General features: G+C 64.4%; 1 protein-coding gene across 1 annotated transcript; it reads left to right on the top strand.

Moving 5' to 3' along the window:
* The first annotated feature begins 4,648 nt into the window (after positions 1 to 4,648).
* Positions 4,649 to 10,178, top strand: MAB21L4 (mab-21 like 4). Its single transcript, XM_040567436.1, has 5 exons — positions 4,649 to 7,061; positions 7,789 to 8,011; positions 8,827 to 8,980; positions 9,469 to 9,825; positions 10,038 to 10,178. Exons 1-5 carry the CDS (start codon positions 6,473 to 6,475, stop codon positions 10,128 to 10,130), a joined length of 1,416 nt encoding a protein of 471 aa, XP_040423370.1. The 5' UTR covers positions 4,649 to 6,472; the 3' UTR covers positions 10,131 to 10,178.
* The last annotated feature ends 150 nt before the right edge of the window (positions 10,179 to 10,328 follow it).

Below are 10,328 nucleotides of genomic sequence, written 5' to 3'. Positions count from 1 at the left end.
CGCCGCGCGGGAGGCGAGGCGGGGGCGCCGCGCACGCAGCCCTCTGGTGCTGGCCCCGCTTCAGGGAGACCCCCGGGCCCTCTCCCTCCCCACTGGAAGTCACCCCCACCTCCCGAAAGCCCCCATCTGCTGGCCCTGCTCCCGCCCAGACCTGGCCCGTGTCCCTCCTCTGGGGCTGTGCCAAGCCCCCGTGCTGTGCTGGGTCCCGCTGGCAGCTTGAGCATTGGGGATGAGGCCGTCCCCAGGCCAGAAAGCATCCCGTGCCAAGGTGGCGTGGTGGCCGCATTGTCCCCTTCGCCCAGGCCATGCATCTGCCCCCAGCTGCCCACCAGAGCGCCCCTGCGGTGGCTGTCCCGTGGGGACCACATTTTCCCCGCAGGGCCGGACAGCTCGGAGCTCCCCACCAGCATGCGGGTGGGTTTTGGGACACGGCAATGTGCTGTCTGAATTCAGCCTCCTCAGGACAGTAAATTGAAAGCAGTAAGCAAGTCAGGAAAACAGCTGTTGGCCATGGCCTGGAGCGATTTCCTCTGGGTCAGAAGCTGGACCCGGTGCGAAGCCGGGCTCAGCGCTGGGGAGGAGCGTGGGGGAAAGGAGCTGTGTCCCGCACCATCTGGATGCACTCTCGGCACCGCCTCCTGCTCCCTTTCCACGAGCAAATGCCCCTTTCCTCTGTCCACAGCGGCCATGGACCTGCGTTCAGGACCCCCTTCTGCTCATCAGCCCCCAAAATGAGGCCGGGACCCTCGGAGCCCAGCCCAGGGCCAGGTTTGGTGGGCAGCAGAGAGGTGCCAGGGTTTTTTGAGATGGCCGCGCTGGGGTGGGGATGGGAACGCATCCCGCACACGGTGGGGCAGCCCGGGACGTCCCCTCCGCTTGGCGTTGAGCGGAGCCGCATTCCCGTGAACAGAGCAGAGTGGGGCCACCCGAATACCGCCCCAGCCCCATTTTTTTCTGCTCATTGCCACCCTTCGGGCTTGGACACAGCACACGGCAGGCAGCTGATGAACCTGCCACCATAGCTCAGCCAAAACCCAGCCCCGGGTACCTCAGCCGCGCGGCTCGGGGGCCCCGCCACCACACGGCTCCACGCCACCCCAGCAGCGGGGCACCCCGCACCCACGTCCCCGTGGGCCGTGTCCCCTGGCAAGCTGGGGCCGGGGCCCGGCAGGGAGGCGAGGGGCGGGAGCAGGCGCCTGGGGAGCAGGAGCACGAGATGTGTGTTGCAGTAACCTCTGTATTCCTGGCCAGCCTCCAGTCGCTTCCCACCACACGCATTTATGTGTGCATGATTAGCGTTCTTGCATTCTTTGAATGCGGGCCAGGCAATGAGTTCAAAACTTCATTAAAACCTAATCTGCTCCTCGGCTCCCCCGGACGCGCGCACACGCGCACGCCTCCCCGGCTACTTGCTCGCCTTTCCTGCCCAGAGACAGCAGCGCGCCCCCGGAGCCGGCTCCCCTCGCAGGGACCCGCTGGCGTCACCTGCATGCGGGACCAGTGGGGACACTCTCCGGACTTGGCCTAACTAGCTGTAACGGAGGGGGAGAGCAAAATCCAAACCATGTGCTCGGGCCCTCCGCTGAATTAAACGCGAGCCGTTTCGTGCTGACCTGCTGGCCCTTCCGCCCCAAAGCATCGGTGCTCAGCAGCCTCTGGGTCTTTAATGGCTCCCTGGGTCCTTCTGCACAACCCCAAGCGCACGGAGCCTGGCTGGGTGTGTGGGGAGGGCTTTGTTTCCTCTCCTGACGGTTTTACAGGGCTGCCTTTCATTGCTTTGCTGGGGGCTGCAAGCTCTGCTCCAGTGTGGCTCACCTGCTGGCTCTGGGTAAGGAAGGGGGCATCTCCAAACCAGACGGAGGGCAGGGGCTGCCGGCACAGCTCTGGCAGCACGGTGCCTCCGTGCTGCAGCTCAGCGCAGCCCCGGCTCACAGACCTCACCCCGCATCTTCGCCCCGCGGCAGCTGGAAAAGCCCCGGGCTGGCCGTGGGACAGGGCTGGCTCTGTGCGTACGGGGCACTGCCGGGTGCTCTGCCAAGTGTCCCTGCCGTCCCCACGGCCTCCAGGGCCGTCCCGCCAGCTTGGTGTGCCAGCCACTGCCCAAATCCAGGGCTCATTGTGCCCACACAGGGGCACGAAACCTGGGAGAGAGCAGGGGCTCGGTGTCGCAGTGCTCCCAGGCAATGCTTTGCCCAGGGCACATCCTTGGGCTCCTGATGCCTCCTGGTGCGGGACACGGGGCCGAACCTGGGCCGAGACCCAAACTGGTGCCAGGGGCAGCCCCGAGGAGAGGGCAACCTGTCCGGGCTGGAGCTGAAGGCAGCGAGAGGCTTCAGCTGGCTCAAGTGAAAGCCTCTCTCTGCTGCGGCCCCCAAACCAGCAACCGGCGTGCTAATTAGGACATCAAACCTCCTGCAAACCCACGCGGTGCTGCTTTTCCACGCAGTAAGAGACGCGACCGACCGTGGCCACTTGCCCAGCGCCGGCGAATCCTTCAGCCCCAAGGGCCAGCGGCGGCTGCGAGCACCTCCAGCATCGCAGCGTGGTGTCGGGAAGCAACAACGGATTTCCCAATCTGGCCCGAAAGCTCCTCGGATGTGCTGGTGCTTTGATTATTTGACAGGCCATGTTTTTTGAATTATTCTTGTATAAATATTTATGCGTTTTTACAAGAACCACGTTTGGAGCAACGGGACACGACAGAGGAAGGGCCAAAGGGGAGTGGGCAGGACGAGGGATTGCTCCATCCCTGCCCCGAGGGGCAGCACGGGGGACGCGGTGCGGGCTGGGTGCTGACAGCACCAAACCACGGCCCCGTGCCACTCACCAGGGGGGCAGAAGAGGGAGGGAGAGGCCGATAATGGAACGGGGGGCTCAGGGGCGAGACCCTGCCCCTGCCCCTCGGATCCAGCCGACGGAGCTCAGGGGCCAAGGAGCCCACCGGGGACGCGTGCGATGGAGCCATACGCTCCCGTGGCCACACCGCCACAGCCCCCCGCGTGTCCCACCAGCGCTGCCTCTGGGGGGGGTGCTGGGAACCCCCCGAGCCCCCAAAAGCAACGAGGGAAAGGGAGAGGGGAGCTGAGGATGGGATGGGGGGGCCTCGGGAGGCTCCGCAGCCCCCACAGAGCAGCAGGGCCGGAGCGTGACCACAAGGATGTCCGGGGGGGCACAGAAAAACCCTGACGCTGCCCAAAGCCTCCCCGGCCTGCTCCCCGGGACTGCTGCTGCGTTTTTGGGAAGGACGAGGGTGAGCGCCCCCCTCCCCTCCCCTCCCCCTCCCCCAGATGGGATCTGCAAGCGAGCCTCGCGTTTTCCGCCGAGCTCAGCAGAAATTCACCCAGAAGGTCAGTGACCAGAGAAAGGGACGATCCATCATTAAATAAATTGTTTTCATTTCCCAGGATAAAGGGGAGGAAGGAGGGGGGGGGGTGAACTGGGACTGAAAAAAAAAAAGGAGCAAAACGAAGGAAAACCGCCCCCCCCCCCCCGCCGTTAGCAGCCTTCCCCGCTAAGGCAGCTCTCACAGGGCTTTTTACAGCCAATCTCTTTATGTGATTATAATAATTATTTCTTTACTAGCAGCTTTTTTATTTATTTTTATTTTTTATTTTTTAAAGCCTCTTTTGAAATTTCACTGGGGGAGCCAAGGCTCCAGCTGAGCCCTGGCCCGGAGGAAGGAGCCGGGGCCGGGGGAGCGTGTGAACGTGTGCGTGCAGGCGAGCACGTGCGTGCGGGAGCGCGCGTGGGTTCGTGCCCCCACCGCCCGCGTGTGTGCGCCCCGGGTTCCAGGGCGCCAGCGAGAGCCGGTCCGCACTCCATCCCCACCGGTCCCCGCTCTGTCCCCACTGGTCCCCACTCCGTCCCCATCCAGCCCCGGTGCCCATGGGACCCCAGCCCAGCTGCAGGGTCCGGGAGCCCCATCGGACGCCCCCAACCCCTGCTCTCCCACTTGTCTGTGTGGTCCCCCCCCAACCCCTGGGCTGGGCTTTGAAATCTGTTGAAAGGAGACCGTTTTTGCCAAAATAAACAGCCTGTCATGTTAAATTACTCTCTCTTCCTCTCTCAGTCCCCTGTCTCCCTCTCCCCCCACCCCATCCTGTCCTTTCTGCTCGAGGCCGCTCTGCTCTGAGGCTGACTCCTGGCTCCCTGGGGTGTGCGGGAGGCTGCTGGGAAGGGGCAGTCCTCTTCGCATCTGCTCGGCCCCATCCCTGCGTTAGGGGGTGCGTGTGGCGGATGCATGGCCCCCCCAAACCCCTCAGCCCACGCTGGAGCAGGGAGCAAGGCAGAGCAGCCGGGTTCGGTCTGCTGGGGGCAGATGTGCCTCCCACGTCCTGGCCTCCCTGGCCTCCAGCAGCACCTCTGCCTCTCCGTCAGGCCCCAGTCTCTTTTTGGGGGGTGGCAATGGCTGGGAGGCTCCCCCAGGAAGCCCGGAGGAGGAGCAGAGCAGGAGCTGAGCCCAGGAGGTGATGCCAGGCCGCCCGCCCCCGCCAGCCCAGCTCGGAGCAGTGGCTGGACTCGAGGGTCCCGTCCCGCTGCGGTGCCTCTGCCATGACGGGTGCCATCCGAGCCGTCCCCGTGCCACTAGTGTTTTTTATTTTTTCCTCTCTCTTGCTCGCCCTCGCTCTTTTTTTGTTTTTTTTTTTTCTTTTCTTTTTTTTTTCCTTTTTGGTTGTTTTCTCTCTCTCGTTTCTAACAGAGTGAAAATTCGCAGAACCATAAAACGCAGGGATGGAAAACGACCTATTACCTCATCCAGCCCAGCCCCTCTGCCAGCGCCGGGCCGTTCCCTGCGAGCGTCCCGGGTGACTTGTCTAGACCAGGCACGAACCACTCCAGCGATGGCGATTCCAGCACTTCCTCGGGAAGATTATTCCATGGTCCAACTGACATTGCTGTTAGGAAATTTTTCCTGATGCCTCACCTCGAATGTTTCTGTGCTGAGTTTGAGCCTATTGCTCAGTTACCCGTCCTCGCTCTGCCCTGAACACCCCTCACTTCACCGTGTGTGGCCATGCCTCTCACCTGCAGGCAGGATTTGCATCCTACGAGCCTCCCGCAGGGCCAGGCTCATCCCTGAAGCGTTTTGTTGTTTCCTCTGCACTGCATCAAGCATCCGTGATCTTCCTGAGGCATGGCCCCACAGCCATGACCCACGCGGAGGGGACGGGACGAGCTGGTGGGTGACCCGAGACCAGTTTGGAGCCGCGAGCAGGGACGCGACTGGAGATCTTGGGGTGATGCTGGCGCACCCAGCCTCTGGCTGCTCTGCCTTTGCTCCTGCCCAAACCAAAGAGAAAAGCCACGATGCTCTCGGCCAGGTCCCTTACGGGGACACGAGCTGTCCCCGTGAGCCCCATTGCCTGCAGCATCCCCTCCCACCGCAGGGGTGGTTGTGGCAGCGCTGGCCAGAAGAGGGTGAGCAGAGGGAAGACGGGTCCGAGAGCTCCCTGCTTGCCAGAGGTGGGGAGGGTCGTCACGGGAATCTGGGGGAGGAGGTTTTTCGTGCAGTTGCATTTGGTTCCCGAACAAGCTTTGATGTCAATGATTTGCAGACTTGTTCTAGCTGGAGTTCCTCGCTCTCCAGGGACTGTTCGCTTTGCGTCGGGGGAGGGTGGGGGGTGTTCTTCCTGTGCGTGTACCCCTTTGAACCGCTATTATGAGCCCCGACCCCCCCATACCCTCCCCCCCCGAGTCCCTGCTGCTCCCAGGCATGCATTGCAGATTGGAAAACAAGCCAAACCACCCCGCATTTGCGAGAGCTCCTGAGGGGTTTCCAGGCGGATTACAGCAGATGCTGCGGCGCGAGCACGCCCGCTCCTCCTCTGCGTCTCCATCGTGGCCCCTGCTGGCAGCCCCAGCCCCAGCCGTCCTCCCGAGGGGCACGGCACAGGCTGGATTCACTGAGGGCTACTAGCCTTCACCCTGCCGGCCCCCTCCACTGCAAATTCCTGCCTAAGAAAGCCTCTCCCAGAGGATCCTGAGCCGCTTTGCGAAGGCGGAGAAGGATTTGGGCTCACCTTGTCCTGCTCCTGGTGGCTCAGAGCCTCCAGCTTCACCCCATCGATACCCATCGGCCACTTGTGAGCCTCCAGCAGGGCCTGGCTCAGGCTCTCGTGGAGCAGCAGGGATGCCCACGCATCGGGTGGCACCACCGAGCCTCTGTTTCCTCCAGCCTCTCCCAGAGGAAGGACGGGGAAAGACCCCGGTGTGGAGGCAGGCAGGGAGGCGCAGGGAATCCACCTCCCGCACCCTCCGCAGGGCGCACGGCGGCAGGGCAAAGCGCTGGGGAAGGGCAGGCAGGGGCTATGTGTCTTTGGGGCCGCATGGGTGCGCACGGACAAGCGCTCTGGGGACAGAGGGGCCCCACGCCTCACCCCATCCCGGCCCCCGTCTCCCCTTCACCCCTCTGCCAGGGCTGCTGGCAGCGTGCAGAGGAGAGCGGGGCTGCGTGGGGTGATGGCATGGGGCGATGGCGTGGCTCGGTCTCTCCCGCCCCAGCTGTCAGCAGCCGGGGTTTCCCTCCGCCCAGCCCTCCCCGCCCTCCATCCCACAGCACCGCGCTCCCACTCGCAGCCGGCGGAGCTGCGCGGCCCCAGCCATGGCAGCCGGCAGGTCCCGCTGGCGCAGCTACCTGGGGGTGATTGTGTCCCGCCAGAGGCAGCGGGTGCAGCACTTCCAGCAGGCGGAGGACATCCTGCTGACCCTCCTGGAGCACGTCCACGGCGCGGAGCCCCGCTTCCTCGTGGACTACTGCAGGAACCTGGAAGCTTTCGAGTTCACGCTCTGCGCCTCCGAGGACGCTGTCACGGTGGAGGTGCCCCTGCGCCTCGACGGCGATGCGCTGCGGGTACGGCCGTGCCAGCCCGGGGATCTGGGCACTTGCCACCTGGAAGTGCCCTCTGTGGTGACCGGTGTGGAGGACTGGACCAGCGCGGGTGAGATGGAGCGGGGAGGTGGCACAGTGCGGCACCTGGCACCGGGCAAAGTCCTCCAGCACCTGAAAGAGCTCCTTGTTTCGGCCATCGTGCACTGTCAGCGCCGCTTCCTTTTCCAGCCAGGTGTGTATGGCACCGGGGCACGTCCCCGGCTGAGAGCTGGCTCCCTGCTAAGGAAGGGGACGCCGACCGCTCCCTGCCATGCCCACCCTTCGCTGGGTGCTGGCATGGGCATGCTTCTCCTGTTGATCCCTGCAATTTCCATGGGGAATCAGCGTGCTTAGCTTGCCCCAGCTGCTTTACTCCTGGCTCTGCTGGCTTCTGACAGCACCCAGCGCAGGCAGCCCCTGGAGGAGGCTGTGAGAGGGGATGTTAGGGGAGAAGAGGGTCTGAAAGTGTCCTACCCCGGCCCCAGCACACCCACCATTCCCTCCTTCCTCCTCAGCCAAGTCCATGCTTCCTCTTCCTCTGCCCCTGCAGCCTGAGACCTTTCCTGATCAATATTTCATAGGTCACATTCTCTTTCCTGGCATGGCTCTGCTGCCAAACCGTGCAGCCCTGTTCTGCCGCCTGGAGCTTGCGTGGGTACTTGCTGTGCCCGCTCTGCTGGCCCGGCCCCAAGCCCCCCGGCAGCGATGCATCTCCTTCCCGAAAGCGACCCCAGCGGGGTTTGGAGGTGGCATTCGCTGGGGAACCACAGCCAAACCGCAGCATTGGAGAGGGATGACTCGAGCAGGGTGGGACGAGCCCGCAGGTATTGCGGTTCACACCCAGTTCAGCCTGCGGGACCGGCTGCGGTAACCTCCTAACCTTCCTCCTCCTGCGATGTGGCCAAATGCTCCCCATCTAGGTGACCTCAGCGCCGAAAACCTGAAGGAAGATGCCATGGAGCTGTCCCTGTTGGTCCGCGGTGGCTGGAAGACCGTCCGCTTCGACATCGTCCCCGTGGTGAAGAGGCAGCAGGAGCCACTCAGGCTGGAGGGGCGGCAGCGTGACAGGGGCTTCCCCGAGGGCAGCCTCCAGAAGGCCACGGCGGAGGCTCACTTCATCCCAGCCTCTCCCCACTGCTGGAGGTGAGTGGCTCCAGCACGCACACAGCACAGCAGTGGCCCTACCCGTGCCCATCCGTCCTGGCTGGCAGCACCGAAAGGGTGGGAGAGCAGAGGCTCAGTGCTGCCAGCCAAGTGCGGGATGATTTTCCTGCCTGGGGGGCACAGGAAAGCAGCCCCCGCGCCCTTGGTAGGGCTGTGCTGGCCTCCTGGTACATGGGGTGTGCCGTGCATCCCGCTGCTGCAGCTCGCCTGCCTGGGGCAGGCCGTGCCAGCAGGGCGTTCAGGTGCCAAAGGAGGCCCCCGAGCTGCTCGCAGGAGCTAAACCAGCGCACGGGGTGGCGGCTCTCAGCTTCCTGCTCGGGCTTTGCGTGCACGTTGGCCTCTTGACAGCAGTGGGGTGAAGCTGCAAGGGGCTGGGGTGACACCTGCCTTCGTGTCCGCACAGGCACCCAGCCCCAAGGAGGGGCCAAGCAGCCGGCTTGCTCCGTGAGCAGGGCGGGTTTGGGGCTGTGGCTAAACCCCAGGCCTCTCGTGGGGCTGCAGTGCGGCTGCAGAAAGCTGCTCCCAGCTCCTCTCGTTTGGGGAAGCTGACCCCTGGGAGGGACCTGCCGCAAACCTCCGTGTGCCGCGGGGACCCGGCCATCCCGGCTGTTGAGGTGCAGCCAGGCTTGTGGCTTTAAATGTGGCCTCTGCTCTCGGGAACCTCGGCTCCAGGGTGCCAGCACACGGCAGTGCCTGAGAGCGGAGCCCTGGGCACTGCAGATATCCTTCCCCCGCTCCCCAGCTGGGCCCCGTGGGGCCTCCAGCCTCCCTCAGCAGAGCCACTTTCTCTCCAGATCCTCGGCTCACCTCCCCGTCCTGAAGCTGCTCTGGGCAGTGGACACCTTGCAGGGGCCCCGGCTGGACAGCCTGCGCCTGCTGGAGCAGCTCAGCAGCCAGGACTGGAGGGAGGAGGATGGGAGAGCCGGGCTCTCCTTCGACCACCTGAAGGTAGGGCAGGTCCCGGCGCAGGCCGTGCGGTGCCGCGTGCCCCGGCTGACTCCTGGGCCCTGCTGCGGCTCAGTCGCTGCTGGGGACGGCATCGCTCTGCCGGGAGGTGGAGAGCTGGGGCCTGCATTTGCTCTGACAAAAGCCTCTCTCCCCACCGAACCTGTTTGTGGCACTCTGGGCACCCTGTGTCACAATCACGGTGTGCTCTGCCCTATGCTGGCTCGCTGGGGCGGAGGTGGAGAAGGCAGCAAAGTCATCTCTGACGAGGGAACGGCCCCAGCTGAAAGCAAATCCAGTGGGCTTTATTTCATACCGTGCTCTTTGACATTAAAAAAAAGAACAACAAAACAAACAAACAAACAAAAAAACAGCACGGTACGTGTTTATCCCTCACAAAGCACCTCCTGCTGGGGATCTGAAGGCGCAGCCTTGGTGGGGAGGCCGGGCTCCCCCAGGCACGGCCTGCACCCCCTCTCCCCACCCCACAGATGGTGCTGCTGTGGAGCACGGAGCTGTTTCCCTCGCCGGAGGACTGGCAGGACCTGGAGGGCTCTGTCTACAGGCTGCTGGTGGTCCTCCTGCGCTGCCTGGCCACCCGGCGCCTACCCCACTTCCTGCGCCCGGAGGAGAACCTCTTCCACGGGGAGCCCCTGGACCTCGCCTCGCTCTACCCAAAGGTGGAGGCCTTCGCCCAGGACCCCCCGCGCTTCCTTCGCTTCCACTTTGGCCTCCCCGCGAGCTCCAAGGGCTTGCAGGCAGACCCTGAGGTCAGAGCCCTTCTGCGGCTCCCTGCCGAGGACGGGGCGTACTGGGACACAGCCTATTTTGACATCCTGCTCAGCCAGGTAACCGGGGGGGAGCGATGGGGGTCCCTGCCCCTCCACTCACGGTGCCAGGCACGGGCTTGGGTTTGCCCCCGAGAGCCCCCTGCCCCTGGCAGTTCCTGTTACCCGCTGCCCACCCTGCTGCTGCAGCGGGGTGCCCCATCTGCAGCCCACGGGGCTTGAGCCGAGAGGGGAGCCCCTTCCCCTCCCTCACCACCCACGGGTCTGCTCAGCTGCAGGTCTACCGGATCCAGGACGACGCGCGCCGCTCGGCTATGTCCCAGCTCCTCGCCAAGGTACAGAGAGAAATCCCCACGAGGAGCTGAGCGGGACCCGCTGCCACCCCGTCCAGGCGCCCCCTGCTCACCCCCGCTGTCTGCAGGGAGAGGGGAAATGGGGCTGCGGGGGGCTCTGGGCCTTGTTGTCTGGGGAAGGGGGGACGCGGGCCCTGAAACTCGTCGAGACCAGGCAAGACGCAGGGCCGGGGAGCAGCGTGGCGCCGTGTCGCTTTATTCAGGAAAGGC

This window comes from Cygnus olor, chromosome 9 (genome assembly GCF_009769625.2).
Source record: "Cygnus olor isolate bCygOlo1 chromosome 9, bCygOlo1.pri.v2, whole genome shotgun sequence".
Taxonomy (NCBI): domain Eukaryota; kingdom Metazoa; phylum Chordata; class Aves; order Anseriformes; family Anatidae; genus Cygnus; species Cygnus olor.
Note: the sequence above shows the minus strand (reverse complement) of the source record. Positions and strands in the feature narration are given on the sequence as shown.

Bases quoted from the DNA above. Each gene is read 5' to 3' on its own strand.
- MAB21L4 (XM_040567436.1), top strand. From the start codon at position 6,473: ATGGCGTGGCTCGGTCTCTCCCGCCCCAGCTGTCAGCAGCCGGGGTTT. The intron at 8,012-8,826 runs GTGAGTGGCTCC...CTTTCTCTCCAG, and splicing joins GCCTCTCCCCACTGCTGGAG to ATCCTCGGCTCACCTCCCCG. The intron at 8,981-9,468 runs GTAGGGCAGGTC...CCCACCCCACAG, and splicing joins TCTCCTTCGACCACCTGAAG to ATGGTGCTGCTGTGGAGCAC.